Here is a 26,321-nt window from a genome sequence, read left to right as displayed (position 1 = left end):
TTAAGCATGTATAGGTTTTAAACTACTAATTAAATTGCGTACACACATTAACGTAATAGGAATACAGTTACATAATCAAAGCAGACCTATAATTACCAGCCATCTCCAGTGAAACCAAGAAAACCAGTTAGGCACCCTAGGCATTTGTGAAAGCTTATCTATGATATGGTGGATATTGTCCAACTGAACTTGAACAGTCTGAGAGAAATCAGACAAATTAAAACAACCCACTCCTGGGGATTGTTGACATCCCATATGTTATTTTAACAGTAGATAGTCTGTAGTCATAAGATTTTGGAGCGCTACAACTTGCACTTCTCCTAATTCTTGGTTGAGTTCCAACAGTATAGATCCAGTCAAATTTGTTGTTTTACTGTATGCACAGGCCAGCTTAGATATCTCCTTCTTCATTCCAATGGCAAGTCCAGGAACCCGTGGGATGAATGCAGCTACAACTGCAGCATCACCTGGATCATTGTTGAGGTTTTTTTGATGATCATCTTCTGGTATGACTCTTCCAGAGAGTGCTGATGTTGGAAGTTCTTCTTCATATCGTATCTTAGTTCATTTTCTGGGTAGCCAAATTAGGCTTTGATCCTCTGTATAAACACAAACAGACCCTTTGCCCACACTTTGATATGCCCTTTAAACCATTGTGTAGAACTCATTGGAGGTCACCACACAGGAACTGCCTTTTTTTTTTAAGAGAAAGGAATATTATCAGAAAAATGTACCTCTATAGCTGATCATTTAACACCCTTTAAGTGAACAAAATTAAGGATATTTAAAGCATGCATTAATCGTTGATTTACAGTTAGTTTTATCCTATCAGGGGGTAATCCCCCTTTTCTTTCTTTCTTTTTTTTTAATCATTAATCTACACTTACATGAAGAATATTATGTTTACTAGGCTCTTTCCTATACCAGGTCCCCCCTATAAACCACTTTACAGTCACTGTCCATCAGCATAGCAAAATGTTGTAGAATCACTACTTGTCTTCTCTGTGTTGTACAGCCCTCCCCTTTCTCCCTCCCCCCCATGCATGCTAATCTTAATATCCCCCTTCTTCTTCCCCCCCCTTATCCCTCCCTACGCACCCATCCTCCCCAGTCCCTTTCCCTTTGGTACCTGTTAGTCCATTCTTGGGTTCTGTGATTCTGCTGCTGTTTTGTTCCTTCAGTTTTTCCTTTGTTCTTATACTCCACAGATGAATGAAATCATTTGATATTTCTCTTTCTCCGCTTGGCTTATTTCACTGAGCATAATACCCTCCAGCTCCATCCATGTTGCTGCAAATAGTAGGATTTGCCCTCTTCTTATGGCTGAGTAGTATTCCATTGTGTATATGTAGAATGTTTTAACTTTTATCATTTCCTTGTTACACAGAAGTGATATACTCATATATACTATGGTAAAATGAGGAAACAGACTGGCAAAATTAAGAAAATATATTTGTAAATCTTCTCTATTCTCAGAACCCAGCAGTAACTATCTATGTTAGTATCTCAAAGTGGATGACTGACTTGATCAACTTGCAGTTTAGGAATATGACACTCTGAATGGGACGGGAGGTTGCGACACCAGGGGATCAACTTCACAGCAGTCCAGAGGTGATAAAGGCCTGAGCAAAGGCATTGACTAAGGATATGGAGGAGATGGAATAGATTAGATTTAAGGTATGTGGGAAGCAAAGGGAGCAGTATATCCCACAGGAAAGAGGGGAGTCCAAGATGCCTTTCAGGTTTTATCTTCAGTTAACCCAGTGAGATTCCCCAAAAGAGAAGAAGATCAAGAAGAGAGAATTTGTTGATCCAGGTGGTCTCAATTCCTTCATAATTTTGAGTGAGGAATACTCAAAGCATCTGCCAGCTCAAAGAGAAAGGATCAGACTTGCAGAGAGCAGTGTAAATATTGTGAGAGAGACAGTGGAGACCGTGAGGCAGAGTTAAGAGACTGTCATCTTCTGGAACTGCTTCAGAATCTGACATCATCTCCAGGTCCCATCTTGTGAAGGGAAGGCCTGGTAACTATGGGAGAGAGAGAATTTGTTTGTCTAGCAGAGGCTGAAGAGATACTGCTTGTTGAGTGGGATGAGTTGAAGATAGAGGAGAAAACTAAAGCAATAAGATTTTGGAAGTGTTGAGTTATAGAGAGCATGTTCTTGGACCTGAGGAAAGGCACCCTATCTCCTGAACTGGGAGAGAAGGAAGACAGAAAGGATGGAAAAATTACAGAAAGAAGAAAATGTTTTAAGGGAGACAGGAGATGAGGGATGATGAAACTTGCCACAGGTCAATGTTGTGGAGGAACAACAGAAAACCCTTTTTGTTTGTTGTAAGAAGCTTCATGCAAACTATCTTATATTACACTTTCCTAATAAAATTTCCTGTGAAACACATAACATCCTTAATATTCACATATACCAACCCTTTTTAAAAATAGCACTTAACTTTTAATTTAATTATCTGGCTCACCCTTTATCATTTCATCAAGGCAACCAGATTTCCTAACATAGCTGTTTAACATGTAAACTTTTCAAAATGTCTTGCTAAAGTGTGATCTTCGCATTATAGAGCCAGCGTTACTTAAATCAGAAGAATGTTGTCTAAATAGTTCCTTTAAGAATTTTAATGGATGGTTCTGTGGCGTGTGTGTTTTGAGTTTTTGACACGGTGAAGGGGAAAGGCCCTTACACCACAGAAAAGAAGTACTGTTGTTTGCCAAGTTTCACATTTGTTTCCAAGTACGTCATTTTTCACTAATCGTAGCAAACTAGTCTTAAATTTTAGGTTGTTGCTGCCTAAAGTGAAATTAGTGAATTTTTTAGTTTACCAGCTCATTTCCTTTTGTCATTTTTGGTGAGCCACAGCCTCTTTTCACTTCTTCACCCGCAGAATCTCCTTTGGAAAGGCGCCTCCGCCCCGTTCTGAGGCACGTTTCTTTCCCGAGGGCCTGTCTCTCTCCGTGTTCCGCGCGGTGCGCCCGGTGGGCTTCCAAGGCCCCGTGCGGAACACTCTCCGGAGCTCCCGTCTGTCCTGTCCTGACGTCTGTGCGCATATTTCCCTAACTGCCAAAGATTGCTCATATTTTCGGGAATGCCACCAAAGGCTCCCATGTATTTTCTTGTGGGCACTCCTGAATCCTCATTCTCAGGTAAAAGAAAGGACCCCAACCACCAAGCCAATCACTTCATCGAATCCTTCTTCAAGGATTTTACATATTTATCCTTACATCCATATTTATATTTATGCATACGTATATTGAACATTACCTAATAGAACAGATGCTACTCTCAGAACATAGTCTTTAAGGCTTTATGATCCTTAAATGTTACTTGCCTGGAGTCAAAACCTCACACCAAATATCCTTTTTACATCGTTTAAAGATCATTTCTAAAACTGTCTGCAACTCTTCCTCATTTTAATCTTTGTTAATTTTCATGAGATAACTCTTGACTGCTCCATTATAGGGTCTCCAGTTTTTTATATTTTTCTTCAGTTTGCTTTGTAGTTCCCCCCGAAACATATTAATTTTCTACTCAGCATTTTTGATAGTGTTCTAATACTGAGGGCCGATTTTGCAACATCAGGTTCACAGAAATTATAAAAAATTCAGTGAAGTTTGATCTTTTCTGTTTGGAATGATGTTAAATGTTTTACATGATCATCAGGCCTCAGAAAAACTTAATGAAGAACTTCTCACCCGCTGCTTTGTATACAGATTACCGCTAGTCTTGACTGAGTTCATCTTTAAATATATACATATTGATGAATTTAGATGTCATGTCTCTTTTTTTTCTACTAGTTAATAAAATCTGAGACTAACTTTAGAATAGATGCTTATTTAACTTAATTCACTTCAGGTAGACAAAGATAATTTGATGCCTCTGAAATGCCACAGACAGCTACAGATTAGCAAAATTGAATACAACCATAATCACTCTTTACCAGCAGAAAAAGAATATCTAGATTTTTTATTTTGGAATGTTTTGTTCATTAGGACAGATGTATTTTTGCAATGTAATACTAAAATAGTTGAATAGGCTAGTGGGATTATGAATGAATTTTTAAAAATATGCTTAATATTTTTGATGAAAATATATAAAGCTCATTTTTAAAATGAGTGACTATAATGTGTTAGTATTTATCATATGTTTAAAGTTGGCCTTGAAAATAAATTTTTAATTATTAAAAACAGTAATTTTAATAATTATTAAAATAGGAATTTTATTACTATCTTGATAATTTTTAAATATTTTCTAAAAAAATCCAATTTACTGCATATAATTTTTATCTGCTTTTAAATATTGACTAGTTTTTTTTTCACCAGCTTTATTGAGGTATGACTGACAAATAAAAATTACATATATTTAGCTTGTATACATTTTTTAAAAAGTGTACAGTGTGCTGGTTTAATACACATATATTGTTGGGACTTATTTATTTTTTTATTTATTCTTAGACTTCAATTTATTTTTTGACTTTTAAATTTTAATTTTAAAAGAGTCATTCCATTTTAATGTTTAAAACTATGGATTACTGCAGTGAGAATTTCCTGTTTCATTCATCTGTATTCTGTTAAGATTTTAAACATTAGGAATATTTTGTGCTTATAAATAGGCTATGATGATGTCCTTGCTACACTAAATTAACTATATTTAGTGAAAACTTCTTTTAGTCAAGATGTATATTGGTGCTTCTTTGAAATGAGCAAGGTATCTCTGACCAATTGTCATCTAGACACCTCTCTCCTTTTTCAAGAAAAGGTAATTGAGAAGTGGAAGGTACCATTCAACAAATGGAAAATGGTTACATTCTGGACTCTTACCAGTCTTATTTGACCTCAGGCCATGAAATTAAAGCTGTCTTGATAAAACTATAGACAATGTCTTAAGGGTCATGGTCTAAGATCCAGTATGCTGATAGTTTTTAACTCTCCTTGGCCTTTATTTTTAAAGAATAACAAAGAAAGTCTAAAAGAAGAATATTTGAATATCACCTCATTTGAAAGGAGAGCTAACCCTGGTTGTATGCAGTTACTCTTAGTGTTGAATCTCTTCTTTTTCACTTATCCAGATAAGTCAGTGCTATCAGCATTCATAATACAATGTATTCTTTATTACACTGTCAGATCATACAAGTTCTGTTTTTCCATGGTATTTCTTGTTTTGTTGTCAGTGACTTAAAATACAATGATTAAGTTTAAATAAATGAATGTTCAGAGAATTATGCATTCTTCATCAGTAAACATTTGTAATAACTCATGCTAGAAACTGGGTTAGGAGCTAGAGATACAAATATAAATAGAATACACAGTCTCTGCCATCGAAGAGCCCACGCTGTAGGATGATTTTCATATATACTGTGCATACCTGAGTGTATGTGCAGGTACAGATCCTTTATGAAAACTGCAGCTTTTTCCTGTTGAAAAATTAACCCATTATTTTAATTCCTAAAGGTGAAACTGACATTTGAAAATGCATATGCTGTGAAAAAAGAAACAACTCAACCAACACAGAAAAAGGCACAACCAAATACAAATGATTTAGTTAAACTTTTATGGGGAGAAGAGGCTGAAGGTATACAGCAGAACATCCTGAACACGCCGCATATTGTTATGTATCTCACACTACAGCTCGACTCAGAAACGTCAAAGGACGAGGTGAGTGTCTCCTCAAAAGTGCAAGGAAGAAAATAAGGATTTTTTATAGTTTTCCAAGTGAATAATGAACACTTTTGTCAGTCATTCTGTATCTTTATGGTTTTGGTATATCTCTTACACACAGTGGTCTTCTTAATTGACAAGCTCAGTGAGTCCATTTATAGAGATTACTGAAATATTTTGTTTCTGCCATCTTTAAAAAGTTATATTTGAATGCTTTTACTTAATATTTTTGTACCTACTTTTGATTATGTGCATCATTATTCTTACTATATACTTTATTTCTGTTTTTTTAATGACTGCTCTTAAATTTTTATCATAATTATCTTAACAAATCCTAGAGTTAAACACTGTCTTAACCCCTTTTCAAAATAATTCAAGGCCCTTAGTACACTGTAATTCCAGTTATCCCTGTCCTCACCTACATGCTGTCATCATTATTTTAGTGCTACTGTTTTTTTTAAATTCTACAAATTGTGCATAATTACACTACTAGTACTGCTACTATGAATATTTATTATATATATTATAAAATGTATATGGTGTGTTATGAAATAGATGTTTTATATATTTCATACAGATGAACCTTCTTTAAGTTTACATATATGCTTACCATTTACTTTTCTTGTATCTCAAACTCTACTTATTCAATCATTTTCTTCTTCCTAAAACATATATTTTAGGCATTTCTTTTTAGCGAAAGCCTGTTGGTGATAAATTATTTTTGTTGTTATTTATCTGAGGATATTTTTTCACTCCTTCTTGAAAGGTAGCTTTATAATTCTACATTGTATTAGTCAGAATAGGCCAGTCACTACAACAAACAACGCTAGTATCTCAGGGGCTTAACATAGTAAAAGTTTATTTCTCATTCCAATGTAAATATTTTTGGTCACGTGGCTCAGTGATTTGAGTACTTCATCTTATGGGTGTCATTATTTCCAAAGGCTTCATTCAGAATGCTCTGCTAGATCTTTAGTTGGCCAATGAGAGAAAAGAGAAAGCCTGCCGTATCAATGGGGCATTTCAGAGGTCTGGCTTAAAAGTGGAACATTACTTCTGCCCACGTTCCAGTGTCTAGGTCTAGATCTAGTTATATGGTCTCTACCAATGCAGGGACGTAAAAAATGTAGTCTTCCTGTGTGGCCAGGAAGAAGATGAAGTCAACACGTGCTATTGCTTATGCAAACCATTTTAAAGTTATTTTTGCTAATCTGTTTAAAGATTACTATCCTCTATCTTCTGACTTCCACTCCTGTTAAGTCTACTTTCAGTTATTCCTTGTAAGGAATCTGTCTTACTGTCTTTGTTCAGTTTCTGCCTTCTGCTGTGTCCAAACTGTTTTTTAACCTTTCCATTGTGTTTCATATTTAAGCAAATTTTTATTTTTAGAAGTTTCTGAAAAGTCTTTAACTAATTTACATTTCAAATCTGCCCTGATATTCCCTCTAGTCTTTGTTGCTTCATCTTAGTGATTCTAAATTTTATTTCTGTAAGCATTTTATAATAGCTCTTCTCTATTTTGTGTCTGCCCAATCCACCATCTCTAAGTCCTGAGGGGACTCTTGACTTGTGGTGGATTGCCTTCTTATGTCCCTGATGATCATTGACTAAAATTACAGCTTGATTTTATCTTTGGGAATCCTGTGGCTCTGAAGTGGGAATATGTCCTGCAGAGAGAATTTGCTGCTTCTGCTTTGCCACGGACCAAGGGCACTTCAGCCTTCCTGGGGGTCTGGGTTTAACACAGTGGTCTTAGGCTCAGCTCACCTGCCTACCACTGTCCAGAACTCAGCATCCTGACTGCAGCTATTGTAGGCGTGGGTCCTCAGGACAGCCCTGCCTCTGTCCTCCTCCCCACTCACCACTGCTGGCTGAAGCCCCAGCTTGCTTTGCAATGTTGGCGAAGGGTGCCGGAGGGGTAGGGAGAGGATATCCTTAGAAACCTCTCTACTTTTCCATATCCAGCAGTTCAGCAAGAAGTAGGTCTTAGCCACGGATCTAGTTTTACAACACAAGTATCTCTGAAAGCATCTATAAAGTTTACTATAATGCTTCAAGCAGAAGTGAGATCTAAAGTTTTTACATTATTTACATTTCTTGCCTTGTGAAATCCTTATAGCCTATATTCTCAATGCCAAAGCCATTTTTTTCAAGGGGTGTATTTCCTTGTGTTGCTCCTTCATATATCAAATTGAGTCAGTAATTGAAATGGAAAAGAAGGGATTTACTTATATATATTTTTATAATTCTCTGTGTTCCAAAAAATACGTAGGGACCTACAGTTAATAATTCTAATTTCTTGCATGTATTATTCGTTCTTTATGTATTTAAAACAAATGAGAAATTCAGCCATTTATTATATAAAACCCACAGCAGTTTCTGACATGGTAACACTGAATCTTTCTGGGTTGTCTTAGAGTAGGATACTGCTGAGGCCTTTTGTCATCCTTGCCTTTCTTTCCATGGGAAAGTATGTAGATGTTTCTCAAATGAACAGGTTTCTCTCTGTTGACAGCCCTATATCAACATTATAATTAGGAGAGGCTTTTTATTCTTATTGAACAGTGTGAAAGCTGCTGCAAATGCACGCTGCTAACAAGTGCTTAAAAATACAGCTAATTAAATTGGTTAGGAATTGTAGAGCTTGCCAGGTCTTTAATAGTGAGGGTTTCCAGGCTGACTGCTGCAGAAGTTGGAATAGAGACATTCTCAAATGACTTCTTTCACTGGTATGACTTAATGTACAATAAAATGTGATAGGGTCATTCTGTTTTTATGTGAGTTACATACTTAATAAAAGCTTGTCTTCTTCAAGTTACAAGATCTGGGAATTTTTTAAAAAGCGAATCAAAGAGTATATGGTTATTTGTTTAAAGTGATGTTTGGTATTTGGCTAAATGCATTAAGTTTATTTACTAGTCCAGTTTTAAATTTATTAAGTAAATATAACAGAAGATCATAGCCAATGTTTGATGTAATTTCTAGAGATAAAATGCTTTGTATGTTTTTACCCTAGAAATATTGCAGGAAAATTTGAGTTGTTAGGGAGAGTTTATTTGGCCAATGTATTCCATAGCAATTTGCATATATTGAATGTGCTGAAGAAGTATTAAAAAAAGATGTGTCCAGTTTATCATTATTTATATTTGTCTTAACATAAAAGTTGCCAAGACATGGACTCCAACTCACATAATTATTTCTTGTAAAGAGGGACCAAAGCAAGGTACAGAAGAACACTCTTTAGAGAGCGAACCAAGGAAAAGATGTCATATTTCAGGAATTTGGACTTTAAATAGTAGCTATATCAGTATTTATAGGTATTGCTGTTAAACAGCATAACTGGAAGCTACTCTGAATTTTCCATGGTTTCTATCCAGAAATTTTTATCTTCACTGCTTTTAATTTGCCTTGTGAGAAAAATAGCATGTTGCTTTAAGTAACAGCAAAAGTGAGGTAAAGAGTGATTCACCCCTTTGTGTAAAAGTTTTAGCAAAATATACACCCTGATTTTGAGGTTTATTTTATTTTGTAAAAACTGTTTCCTGGAAACATGCTCTTCTTGAAAATAGAAAAGTATTAAGCATTTTGTGAATTATTTTGAAGATCTAATATTTTCCATAATTTAAAATGTACTCTCTTTTAAAGTTTGTATTCAGATTAATTTATAGTGGGCAACTTTCAAATTTAAGACATAAAAGATTTGTAATTTCATAATACTGCTTTCTTCTTATCTGTACTATTTTAATTTAATTTTTTATTCTCATTTTATAAGTTTAATCCTGTCTTAGGTTTAAAGATGTAATGACTTTACCAAAGATGATTATTATCTTTTCAAGGTCAGTAATTAACATAATTAAATTTCAAGACTCCTAAAATTTACATGTGGTGTCTGTATAGATACATAATCGCAGGAGGTAAAATCTGTATAATGAAATATAATAAAATACTGGTATTAGAACTTAGTGTAAAGGAAATTAAAATTTTAAATATTGTTTGAAACTAACTGTAATCATTCCAATAATCAGTGTCCTACTCAGTATATATTTTAGCATCATGACCAGTTTGGACAGTCGGCACCTTATTTTCAAATGTGGTATTTTAAATACAAGGTAATGTGTTAAAATTCCAGGCATATTTCTCTCTCTCTGTTTGAAGAAGACTCCCACTGGAGCTAAGATTTTTTTTTTTGGTTCTTTTCTCAATACAAAGCCTGAACTTTACATAACAAAAATAACTGTTGGAAAATTTGGGGGATTTGATTTTTTTTTTTTTTTCATTTAACAGCAAGAAATTATTTATCATTGTCCAGTATCTGATGCATCTCAGAAACTAAAAAGTGTGCGAGGGATATTTCTCACACTCTGTGACATGTTGGAAAATGTAACTGGGACACAAGTTACGAGGTAACAACTGATTTCATTTAGCTTTAATTCTGTTTCTTTCAACTTCTTTACCTTTGTTCTTACAAAATACTAATGCAAGTATCTATCATACAAATATATTTGTATTTATGTAGATGTCTGTATAGCAGATTTGATATGTGCAAATACTTTATTTCTTATCTAAGTTATTTCCACAAATCATCTATTAAAGTATAGGTACTCAGTACACTGTAGATCTGGTGTTTTGGCACACTTTAAATAAGTTAAGCTAATGACCTATACTTTAGAGTTTCTTCATAAAGATGATACCTCTTAAGCATAGCATTATGATGAGTCTGGGCTTTCTCATGTTTTTATCTTGATTATTAACTTGCTAGTCAATACCTTGTGGTTAGTAAGAATGACTGAACACTGAATTTTTCACATATTCAAAATATTATGTTTTATAGCAATGATAGAAAAATACAGAATACTTATATACTTTAAGAAGAGTATGCTGAATGCAGTATCTCACCTGTACACACAGTGATAGATAAGCAAGACCAATGTCAGATAATTTTTTGAAAAATAAAATAACATCGTATAGTCAATTATATCCCCATTTCACACTGATTTATCAAGCTGTGGCTCTGAAATGCCATCAGTAACTTATGGGAGGAGAAGGTTCAAACCTTCTGAGTTTTGCTTTTTTTTTTCCCATAAAATAAATAAATCTAGGGATCGTAAACCATTTTTTTCCCTTAATATTTCAACAGTTTTAGACTTTACCAAAAAAGTTATTCTCTCAAATTTTAAGAGCCTCATCATATTGATAAAATATCACATTGGATTTTCTAAGGCTTTAACTTTTCCCATATTCTGGTAAAAATGGTAACTCTTTGGTTTTAAAAGATAGGATCTGGAAGACAATAGGAAGAAGAATTTCCTTGTTTTTTTTTTTTAAAAGTCATGTTTAACTCTGGGACTTTTAGTATAGTGTATATAGAAAATATTGTTCATTTTAAATATTCTAGTAACTGAAGCTCCATTTAGTATATGAATTTGCATTCATAAGAGCATGTTGTAGTCCTTTTATTTTCTTAAACAGCTTTTTTGAGATATAATTCATACCGTTCGCTCATTTAAAGTATACAATTCAGTGGTTGTACATTCACAGATATGTGAAGCACCGGAGCTGGTTTTAGAGTATTTTCATCACCTCAAAAAGAAACCCTGTACCCTTTAGCTCTCATTCTACCTACCCCACCCCAAGCCCTAGGCAACCTTCTTTCTGTCTCTGAAGATAACCCTATACTGGACATTTCTTATGAACAGCACCATATGTGTTTGTGAGTGGCTTCTTTACTTAGCATAATGTTTTCAAGGTGCAGGCTTCCTTTTTAATCTTATTCTAAAATTTGTTTTAAGTTTCTTCATGTGGATTTGAATTTTTTTTCTTTTTATTCTAAAGGATAAATGTTATTTTACTTGATATTCAGAATTTGTTATTAATGATAAGATATGGGTTAAACATGTGGAAAATAGTAAATGATCTGAAAAACTTTTTTGTGAAACAATAAATTTGAAAATAATTATGTCAGGGATTCTTTAGCCATGTGTGTCTTTTGCACACACTGTTTTAAAACTACAGAAGAGTTTTCTATGACTATAGAAGTCTAGTATTTGTCTAAAAGTATAAGCATTTTTAAACTTTGTTAAGGCAAAAGTAATATCCCTTTGAAAAAAATCTTTTGAGCAATTCATATTTAAAATCCCACATACTTATCCACTATAGTATAGAAAGTACACTTTATCCTAAAGACTCAGCAGATGAAGACTCATGTATGTATTTTCATTTAAAGAAAGAAAACACTAAACATATTTCTATTTTTTCTTCTTCCTACCACATACTCACACTACAAGAAAGAATCATTATTATATTCTTTATGTTTCCACAGTTCATTCTTTTTTGTCCAACCTCATTGAAGTATAATAAACTTCACATATGTAAAATCTACAATTTAACTATTTTTGACATAGGTATAGACCCTAAATTCATCACCACAGTGAATATATCCATTACTCCACAAAAATTTCCTTGGGAGCACATTTAAATCTGACTTTATAATTTGGTTTCTTGTTTAGGCATCTGTCTCCCATAGTAAATGATGATTTTATGAATTGGAACCATGTCTTTCTCTCTATTAGTAAATTGTGTTCATAAATAGACAACCAGAAAAGATTTGTTAACACATGTTAAATTAACACACTCTAAACAGTCACTTAAGGTTAGCGAAAGAATCTCAATGTCTTTTTACTGTAATGGGTCCACTTTGTTTGGCCTAGAGTTTTTTGTGCATTTAAAAAAAATGTTTCAGAATATATTTTTGTTATACATTCATTGCCATTTCTGTGTGGCAGTTAGGTATAGGCCAAGAAATTTGCTTATTAAGTGTGCAGTTCTTAAATCATACCATATGTAATCTTTTAAGAATGACTGTTTATAATTTTATATCACTTGAAAATATTCTAACTTTATTTTGACTCATTTTTCCTTAGCTCATCCCTTCTTTTAAATGGGAAACAAATTCATGTGGCTTATTGGAAAGAATCTGACAAGTTGTTGTTAATTGGCCTGCCTGCTGAAGAGTAAGTTGAGATTTTTGTATACAATGCTAACAAAGGCTGATTCATTAAAATTATGGCTTTTTTGTCAAAAGACAAACTCCTTAAATAGTTTTACAGTTTAAAAGTCTATTGTACAATAGCTACCTATGTTCGTTTGGTATGAAAAGTGCAGAAAGATGCCAGAAAGGCCTGGCTTCACCCATTAGTACAGTCACTGTCCATCAGCATAGTAAGATGCTGTAGACTCACTACATGTCTTCTCTGTGTTGCACAACCCTCCCTGTGCCCCCCCCCAACATTATACATGCTAATCATAAGGCCCCCTTTCTTTTTCTCTGCCCTTATCCCTCCCTTCCCACCCATCCTCCCCAGTCCCTTTCCCTTTGGCAACCGTTAGTCCATTCTTGGGTTCTGTGATTCTTCTGCTGTTTTGTTCCTTCAGTTTTTCTTTGTTCTTATACTCCACATATGAGTGAAATCATTTGGTACTTGTCTTTCTCCGCCTGGCTTATTTCACTGAGCATAATACCCTCTAGCTCCATCCATGTTGTTGCAAATGGTAGTATCTGTTTTTTTCTTATGGCTGAGTAATATTCTATTGTGTATATGTACCACATCTTCTTTATCCATTCATCTAGGACATTTAGGTTGCTTCCATTTCTTGGCTATTGTAAATAGTGCTGCGATAAACATAGGGGTGCACCTGTCTTTTTCAAACTGGAGTGCTGCATTCTTAGGGTAAATTCCTAGAAGTGGAATTCCTGGGTCAAATGGTATTTCTATTTTTAGTTTTTGAGGAACCTCCGTACTGCTTTCCACAATGGTTGAACTAATTCACATTCCCACCAGCAGTGTAGGAGGGTTTCCCTTTCTCCGCAACCTCACCAACATTTGTTGTTTGTCTTTTGGATGGTGGCGATCCTTACTGGTGTGAGGTGATATCTCATTGTGGTATTAATTTGCATTTCTCTAATGACAAGCGACGTGGAGCATCTTTTCATGTGTCTGTTGGCCATCTGAATTTCTTCTTTGAAGAAGTGTCTGTTCAGCTCCTCTGCCCAATTTTTAATTGGATTATTTGCTTTTTGTTTGTTGAGGTGTGTGAGCTCTTTATATATTTTGGATGTCAACCCTTTATCGGATCTGTCATTTATGAATATGTTCTCCCATACTGTAAGATACCTTTTTGTTCTATTGATGGTGTCCTTAGCTGTACAGAAGCTTTTCAGCTTGATATAGTCCCACCTGTTCATTTTTGCTTTTGTTTCCCTTGCCCGGGGAGATATGTTCATGAAGAAGTCGCTCATGTTTATGTCCAAGAGATTTTTGCCTATATTTTTTTCTAAGAGTTTTATGGTTTCATGACTTACATTCAGGTCTTTGATCCATTTCAAATTTACTTTTGTATATGGGGTTAGACAGTGATCCAGTTTCATTCTCTTACATGTAGCTGACCAGTTTTGCCAGCACCATCTATTGAAGAGACTATCCTTTCCCCATTGTATGTCCATGGCTCCTTTATCATATATTAATTGACCATAAATGTTTGGGGTAATATCTTGGGTCTCTATTCTGTTCCGCTGGTCTGTGGCTCTCTTCTTGTGTGAGTACCAAACTGTCTTGATTACTGTGGCTTTGTAGTAGAGCTTGAAGTTGGGGAGCAAGATCCCCCCAACTTTATTCTTCCTTCTCAGGATTGCTTTGGCTATTCAGAGTTTTTGGTGTTTCCATATGAATTTTTGAACTATTTGTTCTAGTTTGTTGAAGAATGTTGTTGGTAATTTGATAGGGATTGCATCAAATCTGTATATGGCTTTGGGCAGGATGGCCATTTTGATGATATTATTTCTTCCTAGCCAAGAGCATGGGATGAATTTCCATTTGTTAGTGTCCTCTTTAATTTCTCTTAAGAGTGTCTTATAGTTTTCAGGGTATAGGTCTTTCACTTCCTTGGTAAGGTTTATTCCTAAGTATTTTATTCTTTTTTGATGCTATTGTGAATGGAATTGTTTTCCTGATTTCTCTATTAGTTCATTGTTAGTGTATAGGAAAGCCACAGATTTCTGTGTGTTAATTTTGTATCCTGCAACTTTGCTGAATTCCAATATTAGTTCTCATAGTTTTGGAGTGGAGTCTTTAGGTTTTTTTATGTACAATATCATATCATCTGCAAATAGTGACAATTTGACTTCTTCTTTACCTATCTGGATTCCTTGTATTTCTTTGTTTTGTCTAATTGCCATGTCTAGGACCTCCAGTACTATGTTGAATAACAGTGGGGAGAGTGGGCATCCCTGTCTTGTTTCCGATCTTAGAGGAAAAGCTTTCAGCTTTTCACTGTTCAGTATGATGTTGGCTGTGGGTTTATCATATACGGCGTTTATTATGTTGAGGTACCTGCCCTGTATACCCATTTTGTTAAGGGTTTTTATCATGAATGGATGTTGAATTTTGTCAAATGCTTTTTCAGCATCTATGGAGATGATCATGTGGTTTTTGTCCTTCTTTTTGTTTATGTGATGGATCATGTTGATGGATTTTCGGATGTTGTACCATCCTTGCATACCTGGGATGAATCCCACTTGGTCATGGTGTATGATCCTTTTGATGTATTTTTGAATTTGGTTTGCTAGTATTTTGTTGAGTATTTTTGCATCTATGTTCATCAGGGATATTGGTCTGTAATTTTCCTTTTTGGTAGGGTCTTTGCCTGGTTTTGGTATTAGGGTGATGTTGGTTTCATAGAATGAGTTTGGGAGTATTGCTTCCTCTTCTGTTTTTTGGAAAACTTTTAGGAGAATGGAATTATATCTTCTCTGTATGTCTGATAAAATTCCGAGGTAAATCCATCTGGCCTGGGAGTTTTGCTCTTGGGTAGTTTTTGATTATCGCTTCAATTTCTCTGCTAGTAATTGATTTGTTTAGATTTTGTGTTTCTTCCTTGGTCAGTCTTGGAAGGTTGTATTTTTCTAGGAAGTTGTCCATTTCTTCTTGGTTTTCCAGCTTCTTAGCATATAGGTTTTCATAGTAGTCTTTAATAATTCTTTGTATTTCTGTGGTGTCCGTCGTGATGTTTCCTTTCTCGTTTCTGATTCTGTTGATGTGTGTTGATTCTCTTTTTCTCTTAAGAAGTCTGGCTAGAGGCTTATCTATTTTGTTTATTTTCTCGAAGAACCAGCTCTTGGTTTCATTGATTTTTTTCTATTGTTTTGTTCTTCTCAATTTTATTTATTTCTTCTCTGATCTTTATTATGTCCCTCCTTCTGCTGACTTTAGGCCTCATTTGTTCTTCTTTTTCCAATTTTAATAATTGTGACCTTATTCATTTGGGTTTGTTCTTCCTTCTTTAAATATGCCTGGATTGCTATATACTTTCCTCTTAAGACTGCTTTTGCTGCATACCCACAGAAGTTGGGGCTTTGTGTTGTTGTTGTCATTTATTTCCATATATTGTTGGATCTCCATTTTAATTTGGTCATTGATCCATTGACTATTTATATTTAGGAGTGTGTTGTTAAGCTTCCATGTGTTTGTGAGCCTTTTTTGCTTTCTTTGTACAATTTATTTCTAGTTTTATACCTTTGTGGTCTGAAAAGTTGGTTGGTAGGATTTCAATCTTGAATTTACTGAGGCTCTTTTTGTGGCCTAGTATGTGGTCTATTCTGGAGATTGTTCCATGTGCACTTGAGAAGAATGTATATCCTGTTGCTTTTGGGTGTAGAGTTCTGTAGAGGTCCATCTGTTCTATTGTGTTGCTCAGTGCCTCTGTGTCCTTACTTATTTTCTGTCTGGTGGATCTGCCCTTTGGAGTGAATGGTGTGTTGAAGTCTCCTAAGATCAATGCATTGCATGCTATTTCCTCCTTTAGTTCTGTTGGTATTTGTTTCACATATACTGGTGCTCCTGTGTTGGGTGCATATATATTTATAATGGTTATATCCTCTTGTTGGACTGTGCCCTTTATCATTATGTAATATCCTTCTTTATCTCTTGTGACTTTCTTTGTTTTGAAGTCTACTTTGTCTGATACTAGTATTAAAATACCTGCTTTTTTCTCCCTGTTGTTTGCATGAAATATCTTTTCCATCCCTTGACTTTTAGTCTGTGCATGTCTTTGGGTTTGAGGTGAGTCTCTTGTAAGCAGCATATAGATGGGTCTTGTTTTTTTATCCATTCAGTGACTCCATGTCTTTTGATTGGTTCATTCAGTCCAGTTACATCTAAGGTGATTATCGATAGGTATGTACTTATTGCCATTGCAGGCTTTAGCATCATGGTTACCAAAGGTTCCAGGTTACTTTCCTTACTATCTAAGAGTCTAACTTAACTCATTTAGTATGCTGTTACAAACACAATCTAAAGGTTCTTTTCTATTTCTCCTTTTTTTCCTCCTTCATTCTTTATATATTAGGTATCAAATTCTGTACTTTTCGTCTATCCTTTGATTGACTTTGAGGATAGTTAATTTAATTTTGCATCTTGTTCGTAATTAGCTGTTCCACTTTCTTTACTGTGTTTTTATTACCTCTGGTGATAGCTATTGAACCTTAGGAACACTTCCATCTATAGCAGGCCCTCCAAAATAGACTGTAGAGATGGTTTGTGGGAGGTAAATTCTCTCAGCTTTGTTATCTGGAAATTGTTTAATCCCTCCTTCACATTTAAATGATAATCTTGCCGGATAAAGTAATCTTGGTTCCAGGCCTTTCTGCTTCATTGCATTAAATACATCATGCCACTCCCTTCTGGCCTGTAAGGTCTCTGCTGAGAAGTCTGATGTTAGCCTGATGAGCTTTCCTTTGTATGTGATCTTATTTCTGTCTCTGGCTGCTTTTAGTAGTCTGTCCTTATCCTTGATCTTTCTCATTTTAATTACTGTGTGTCTTGGTGTTGTCTTCCTTGGGTCCCTTGTGTTGGGAGATCTGTGGATCTCCATAGCCTGAGAGATTATGTCCTTCCCCAGACTGGGGGAGTTTTCAGCAACTACCTCCTCAAAGACACTTTCTATCCATTTCTCTCTCTCTTCTTCTGGTATCCCTATAATGCGAATATTGTTCTGCTTGGATTGGTCACACAGTCCTCTCAATATTCTTTCATTCTTAGAGATCCTTTTTTCTCTCCATGCCTCAGCTTCTTTGTATTCCTCTTCTCTAGTTTCTATTTCATTTATTGTCTCCTCCACCATATCCAACCAGCTTTTAATACCCTCCATCGTGCTTTTCAACGATTGGATCTCCGACCTGAATTCATTTCTGAGTTCTTGGATGTCTTTCTGTACTTCTGTTAGAATGTTGATTATTTTTATTTTGAACTCCCTTTCAGGAAGAGTCACGAGGTCCATATCATTTAAATCTTTCTCGGGAGTTGTATTAATAATTTTACTCTGGACAAGGTTCCTTTGGCGTTTCATGTTTGTATATGGCACCCTCTAGTGTCCAGAAGCTCTATTCTGAAGCTGCTCAGCCCCTGAAGCAATGTTGGGGGTCGCAGAGGAGTGGTACTGGTGCCTGGGGGGAGGAAAGAGCTGTTCCCCGCCTCCCAGCTGCTGTGCCTGTCTCCACTGCCTGAGCCAGTGGGCCAGTCACACAGGCATGTTTTTGTCCCAGAGCAGCTGGATATGGATCCCTGCTTTCCACAAGCGGCCAGAATCCCAGTCTCCCCAGAAACTCTGCCTGTATTAACTTTCCAACCCGGTAGTCATGCGAGTCTCATGAAAGCACCATGAAATGTAGGTTTGTGCTCCCAGAGATCTCTGGAGCTAGGTTTTCCGCAGTCCCAGGCCTTCCATTCCCTCCCTGCTCTGTTTGTCTTCCTCCTACCAGTGTGCTGGTATGGGGTAAGGGCTTGGGTCCTTCCAGGCCACAGCTTTGGTACGTTACGCCGTTTGGTGAGGTCTGCTCTTTTCTCCAGGTATATGCAGTCTGGCCCTGTCCTCTTTCCTGTTGCTTTCTCAGGATTAGTTGCGCCAATTAAATTTTCTAATTGTATCCAGTTTTAGGAGGAAGCTTCTATCTCTCCTCTCACGCCGCCATCTTTAACCCAATCATAAGTCTTCTTAACTTTTTGCAAAGTGCTGTGAAATATCTTATTTTTATAGTTGGAGGTAAGAGCAGGTTTAATATTTCTAGTGAGCTGACCATGAACCTAATGACTGCAGTAGGTACTTTACTCCATTAATCTCATTTAATCTTCAAAATCAGCTCCAAATGTACTTAGTGATACTGGCCCCATTTTATAAACAAGGAAAGTGAAACTAAGAGAAGGTTAAATAATTGCCAAAGGTCACATAATCAGCAAGAGGCAAAATTGGAAATTGAATGAGAGTCTATCTGTATTCTTTGTACTACATTGCTTCCCTAATGTTGTAGGACATTAAAAGCTGGGGTTGGATGGGAGTGGAAATACACAGGAATATGGAGAACAGCCCCAAGAAGAGGGATTTAACTACTGTCAGACTAGTCTTATGTCCTTGTTTTCTTTTTTTTTTGGTATCATTAATATACAATTATATGAGCAACATTGTGGTTACTAGATTCCCCACATTATCAAGTCCCCACCACATACCCCATTCCAGTCACTGTCCATCAGCATAGTAAGATGCTGTAGTCACTACTTGTCTTCTCTGTGCTATACTGCCTTCCCTGTCCCCCCCACCACATTATGTGTGCTAATCATAATGCCCCTTTTTACCCTCATCCCTCCCTTCCCACCCATCCCCAGTCCCTTTCCCTTTGGTAACTGTTAGTCCATTCTTGGGTTCTATGAATCTGCTGCTGTTTTGTTCCTTCAGGTTTTTTCTTTGTTCATATACTCCACAGATGAGTGAAATCATTTGATACTTGTCTTTCTCCGCCTGACTTATTTCACTGAGCATAATACCTTCTAGCTCCATCCATGTTGTTGCAAATGGTAGGATTTGTATTTTTCTTATGGCTGAGTACTATTCCATTGTGTATATGTACCACATCTTCTTTATCCATTCTATGTCCTTGTTCATTGATTTTTTTAAACCTTGCAATTTAGACTCTTGCTTACAGTTGGGCAGGATTGTAGGGTATCATGATTGGTGGAAGATGGTGTGTGTGGGATCATGGGGAAGACAGTGTAGCTGAGAGAAGACAAATAGAGACTCTGTGGCATCTTACTACACTGATAGACAGTGACTGCAATGGGGTATGGGTGGGGAATCAATAAGAGTGAATGTAATAAGTACATTGTTCTTTTTGTGAAACCTTCATAAGAGTATATCAATGATACCTTAATAAAAAAATAATAATAATCGGGCAATTTCTATTAAACTACTAAACACACTTTAGTTTTCCCTTTGGTCCTTAGAAACATTGTAAATTATCTACCAAATGGTAATAAAATATAAAAATAAGTACAATAGTAGGTGGTTGACACAACTTCAGAGAATATCAGTTTAGATAAATTTTCTTCAGGCATTGCTAAATGTCTCAAGAAAGAAAAGGATAGAGTAAAAAGATATGTTATCCAGCCAATCTGAACATGAATATGGTAGTTTTGTATTACTAATGACTTTGTTAACCAGATTTCTCTAATTATATAAAAGTGTATTTGTTACCTATTCCTGCATAACAAAACTTAGGGACTCGAACAGTGAACATTTATTATCTTGTAAGTGTTGTGAGTCAGGGATCTGCGATCAAGTTAGCTGAGTGGTTCTGGCTCAGAACCTCTCCTGAGGATGCAGTCAAAACGTTGGCCAGGGATAGCCATGTGAAGGCTTAACTCCAACTAAAGGATCTGCTTTCCAGATGGCTTACATACATGGCTGTTGTCAGAGCCCTTAGCTCCTTGCCGCATAGACCTCATCACAGAGTTGATTAAGTGTCCTTAAAACTGTCAGCTGGCTTACCCCAAAGCAAGTGAACCAAGGTAGAGGAAAAGGGGGAAGCTGCAAGACCTTTTATGACTTAGTCTTAGACATGATACACTGTCATTTCCACCATGTACTATTTGTTAGAAGCAAGTTAGTAAATCCAGCACATACTCAAGGGAAGGGTAATGAAGCTCTACCTCTTAAGGGGAAGAGTGTCAAATAATTAACACCATAAACAGGAACTCCGAAGGAAGCTGCAGTGAAAAATATTAAAATGATTTTATTTTAAAGGTGTTTTTCATTTTGGACAGAAAGGAATATGATCTATCATGACTGTAGGGGTCAAAATCTTTAACATGAAGGATAATGGTGCTGCGATATATACTAGATGATGGCTCTCTTTAATCAGCTGATGTGTGTTTTTCTGTCTAAAAAGGGACTTATATAATGGGCCCTGCTAGAAGACTGTCCTATGCTGGGTCAAATTGTGAAAAACTTGAGTTGTTTTGAAATTTTTTTTTAATTGGAGAACATCCAGAATAAGATACTGTAGTATGTACTGTCATGTAGAGAGGCCAAATAGAGAGTTTCCCTGAGAGGTTTTACCCTGAAGACAAAAAAGGACAGCAGTGGATCAAGGTTGTGCCACATAGTGAATGCTGTAGTCAAATTCTCAATCTTTTTAACTTGTGGGGAGGCAGGTCTTTCCTAGCGGTATATGTCATTCCTATCTTAGAGAACTTGAATTGGTAATTTAGAATGAATTTGAAGATCCCTTTTATTGTCTATCCTGAGCTTTAGATTAGAAATAAACCCTAGCCACCTCTTTAATCCTCATACCAGCCATTCTGTACCAGATTCTTTTCTTCATTCCATCTTGCTTCATGTAACTATGAAAGGTGGGTATTATTATTCTCATTCATTGAAATTGGGAAATAGAATATTGAGAGATCATGCCCAGGCACCTCTTTGGTGTCAATTCACATGTCTTGATGTCTTCAACATTGTGCATGTGGTCTGTCTTAATGCCACAGTCCGCACACTTACTTCCCTCTTCACTGTGTCTGGTAAAAGCAGAATGAGAAAACCAGTGTCCCACAGAAGATAGGGTGAACATATAACCCAGGAACATGTGTTTTTGCAGGAGAGATCATCTTCCTGTGATGGCTACAGTGTAGACTGGAAACCTAACCTTAGAGACAGTGTAAGGTTGTGGAGAGAGTAACTTTGGAGCCGAGATGGGTGCCCACCAGCCGGTTCTACTCCCTTTGTGTCCTTGCACAAATTACTTAGCTTCTTGGACTTCAGTTTACCATTGGTATAACTGGAATAATAAGACCTACTTTGTAGATTCTTATAAAGCTTCAAAGAGAAAATGTTAAGTCCCTTTCTTTTTTTCTACTTTCTTTTTCCATTTTGTTTGGGGGTATCTTTTTGTCACGAGAGTTGGAGGTTCAGTGGAGATCTGGGTGATACTGGAAAGTATCAAGATATAGCATTTCTTTCTATGGGCCCAGGTACTGCACTACTTTATATGCATTGATTTTATTTAATCTTCAAAATGAACCTGAGAAAGGCTTAGTGATTATTGCCCTATTTTACACATGAGTAAAGTAAACCTAAAGAGGGCTAAATAATTTCCATATATGGTGATACATAAAAGTCTCTGCTTGACCCATGTTAGAACCCCAAATCTCGACATCAAAGTCTTTGATTGCTAATGCAATAAACAACCACTTTGCACAACTATACTCATGTTTAGCACACACGCTTTCCATATTCCTTACATATAAAGTTTTAAAGAAGTTCTGGGTTTTTTTAGATATGTATTATTTGATTAGGTTGTAAATAGATGTATTTTTACCTTTTTTTAGAGTTCCTCTTCCTCAGCTAAGGAATATGATAGAAGATGTTGCTCAGACCTTAAAATTTATGTATGGTTCTTTAGATAGGTAAGTACTTCTTTGAATTGAATATTAAGTTGTAAGTATGATTCTCAATCACCTTTTGTACTTAATGCTGTTTCTTGGTTGGCCTTTATTTTCCAGAAGTTTTTCATTCTACTGCTTTTTCTTTTTTGGTCTCACATGTTACTTTAGTGAAATAGTAATGAAACCACAATTATATTTTCATTTGATATATTTCTGTAGGGTAAACGTAAAAGCATGTCTTTATAACAGATACAGAACAAAGTCAGAAGCTTTAAAATGAGTTGTGTTTTCTGCGATCATAAGATTGTTGTCAAAACCACTATCTAAAAACGTGATGTCTTTCTTAAAAAGTTTTTTAGCAAAAAAAGTATGCACTCTTAAAATAAGTAAATAAAAAACACAGCAGAGAAGGAATTGACTAGTTTCATGTGTATCCTTCCATATATTCTCTGTACAATATTAACACACATAATTCTCTTCTTATACATGTGGGCTCATATGTTGCATACCTTTCTGCTTGCTTTTTAAACCTTACAATATAATGTGATGCATCTTTCTTGATCTGAAGTAGGTAACTTGAGGTAACTGCTCAACATTTGAACATGTAGAATTATGAATGGAATATAGATATTTCTCTGTGGGATTTTTGTAAGGCCCAGTACTTCAGAGGAATAAAACAATACCTTTACTTTCAAAGCTTGAAGAGTAAATCAATATAAAAATCCAAAGACATTTATACATTTTCCAAACCATAGTGACACCAGCTCTCTGTTTATCTGGAGTAGATCTTTGCTGTCCCTGTTCTCAAAGCAGCTTGAAGGAATTTTCTATGAATGTGCCATCCAGGAGAACTGTCTAATTTGCAGTATTCTCCAAAAGCCTCTTAGGAGACACATCCCTCTCAAACCTAGTTAATTATTAGCATTTTCTAAATGTGTGAACTACAAAAAGCCTATAAGGAAAAATTTAACCAATGTAAAAGTAAGATCAACTACCTTCTTAAATTTGCAGTAGATGAGCAACAATAAGTTCAAAGCCAGATCTATTCTATTACAAAGTTCAAAATCTCTTTATTATGTTGCTTGAAAGATCCTGGGCATTGTAAAGGGTTAAGAGATATCAGAGGTAAAAAACAACTTACATTTTTTGCAAAAGGGTGCCTCAGCCATCCTATTGTAGATGTACCACTTGTATTAGACCTCTGGTTCTTCCATTGTAGTGTCTAATCAGTACATCTGAGAGTAGGTTTTAGGGTAAAAAATATATTGATAGGGTGAGTTTCTTAACACATTCCATCAGTACCATATAGCAGTAATTCTTGTCAAGAGAGAGGAGCAAGGAAGAGAGCTTGTGTAGTTGGGAAAGATCCAGTCCCCTTAGGAGCGTACAAAAGATGACCACCGTTTCCATTTGTTATTCTAACTTACAGCTCTTGTTTCTTCAGTGCCTTTTGCCAGGTTGAGAATGTTCCTCGTTTGGATCATTTTTTCAACTTGTTTTTTCAAAGAGCACTTCAGCCTGCTAAACTACATTCCATTGCCAGTCCCAGGGCACAACAGTATGATGCTTCCAGTGCAGTACTCTTAGACAGTCTCCCTGGAGTTCGGTGGCTCACACTTCCACAGGAAATTAAGGTAAACTTAGATGTCATGAATAAGAATCAGAACCAGTTGCCTTATAATTTTTTTTTCCATAGGCTTTTTGTTATTTTCAAGATTGTAAGAGTTAAAGAGGCAATTAACTGATGAGGTAGGAGGTCCAGTGTAGTGAGCTTAGAAAGACAAATTTGTTTCTGAATAGAATTAGCTTATCTTATTTTAACATTTAAGTTTTGTCTAAAATTGGACTTCTTGGAGCTCACAGTCATATGGTGTGTCTTTTGAATTTTGTGACAGTTTTATAATGCAAGTTCATTAGGGTTGTTTCTAGTCTAAAGATAAGTTGGTTAAGTAATATTCTTTGGATTTTTTAATATGATTAGCAAATGTTCAGCTTTAATAAATATTGCCACAGTTTTTCACAGTCATCACAACAATTTATACGTCTACCAGTCATGAATGAGAGTTCCTGTTGTTCTACATAACTCCGCTACACTTGGTATTACAGAACCTTTTTATTTATTTGTTTGTTTATTGAAATATACAATATTATATTGTTTTCAAGTATACAACAATGATTAGACAATTACATACATTACTAAATACACACAATAGGTGTAGTTGCCATCTGTCAACAAAGATATTACAATATATTGACTGTATTCCCTATGCTGTACTTTCATCCCCTTGACTAATTTATATTGTAACTGAAATTTCATGCCTCTTTATCCCCCTCACCTATTTCACCCTCCACCCCACAATCCCCATGACAACCACCAGCCTCTTCTCTATGAGTCTCTTTCTTAACTAAAATGCTAATAATAGCAAAATCCACTAATAATAGCAAAATCTTTCTTTATATGAACATATGTAACTAGCTTTTGCCTTGTCCCATAGATAGTTTACCAAGGGTAAGACTTCATGATGGCCACACCTTTAGGCAATAAGCTATTATTGCACTGTGTAGAGAGCTCAGCCCAGTGCTCTCGGTGGAAGCAGAGACGCTAGTGTTCGACCTACTGCCGGGAGAATAAGCCGGGTAATAAATCCTTTCACCCCCCCCCACGAAAAAAAAAGACTTCATGATGGTTAAATATTATCAATGTGATTTTAGTCATATATATAGACCCAGAATAACTTTGAATAATTAAATGATCAGAAAGATCATTTCAGACATTTTCATCACCAATAATCTCTTCAGCCACAGCATTTGTATTAGTATTAAGTGAAACACTATGCCATAGCCAGTTCCCTACCCATGAAGAAACCTAGGCGATGTTGTAGTAAAAATGCAATTCAAGATTCTGCCCTTTGTGAAATTCTATAACATGTGATGAAATAAATGTCTTTTGACAGTTTAATAATAATCTAAACTCATATATCAGTTGCTTTGCTCAGTTTCCTCATGTGTAAAATGGGGACAATAATAATACATACTTTGTAGAGTTATGAGTTATTATACATAAAGTGCTTCAGATTATGCCTGGCACATTGTAGCTCTGTTGTGAGAATACTGTTATATAATTACTATTTAGAAGGAGTGGAGGGGTTTGAGCCTGTTGAAAAGAAATTTACCTTCTGGCATTTTTATTTTGTCCTTGCTTTTGTCAGCTACCACTGCTGCATCTTTCAATATCTCAGATCAGTGATTATTTTTTCCCTAAGTCACATAAAAACTGAGAAGTATGAGATATATAATTCTACCTCCACCAGTGTTTTCATAAGAAATCTTAAGTGTTCAATATAAACAGAAGACAATTAGATAACTTTACTTCTAAGGTAGAAAGACCCTGGCTCCAGAGTCTGACTCATGCCCATTCTGGGGTCTTTTTTTCTTCCGAAAGATATGAGGCTGATTTTGCAAGTCAGAAAGTACCATCTCTTAAGGCCTGCCATTCTGGTCTTGCAGGTGCCCAGATTCTTTCCCCTGTCTCAGAATCTCTTCATTAAAGAAATATCTTCCCTCAAAATATGTAGTTTCTTCTTTGTGGAAACAAAGAGCTACTTCATGTTTTTAGTGACAATGTCTTTAGACTTTGGATGCATTAAGACTAAATAAATCTTCCTTCTAAGAAGTTTTAAAATATGGCCTATTTTAGTCTTATAAATTCTATGTGAAGGCTACCTCCTATATTCAGATATCTTTTTTATTGCCATTTTTTTCTTAATTTAGTATACATTTGATTAAAAGGACTATATGCTTTTATTTATTTCAACCTAAAAGAACATCAAACTGAGAAATCACTTTGTGAATTCTGGTATATTTTTTCATTTGTTGCCTTAAATCATACCTGT

General features: G+C 35.6%; 1 protein-coding gene across 2 annotated transcripts in view; it reads left to right on the top strand.

Moving 5' to 3' along the window:
* INTU (inturned planar cell polarity protein) overlaps positions 1–26,321 on the top strand; it is a 73,498-nt gene that overhangs the window by 27,316 nt on the left and 19,861 nt on the right. For both annotated transcript variants that reach the window (XM_073237059.1, XM_073237058.1), the window contains exons 4-8: positions 5,459–5,662; positions 9,950–10,068; positions 12,586–12,675; positions 22,372–22,449; positions 23,873–24,062. In XM_073237059.1, coding sequence (XP_073093160.1) covers positions 5,459–5,662; positions 9,950–10,068; positions 12,586–12,675; positions 22,372–22,449; positions 23,873–24,062 — 681 coding nt within the window. The remainder of the gene's footprint in view (positions 1–5,458; positions 5,663–9,949; positions 10,069–12,585; positions 12,676–22,371; positions 22,450–23,872; positions 24,063–26,321) is intronic.

Source organism: Manis javanica, chromosome 5 (genome assembly GCF_040802235.1).
Source record: "Manis javanica isolate MJ-LG chromosome 5, MJ_LKY, whole genome shotgun sequence".
Taxonomy (NCBI): domain Eukaryota; kingdom Metazoa; phylum Chordata; class Mammalia; order Pholidota; family Manidae; genus Manis; species Manis javanica.
This window is presented reverse-complemented; position numbering and strand designations above follow the sequence as displayed.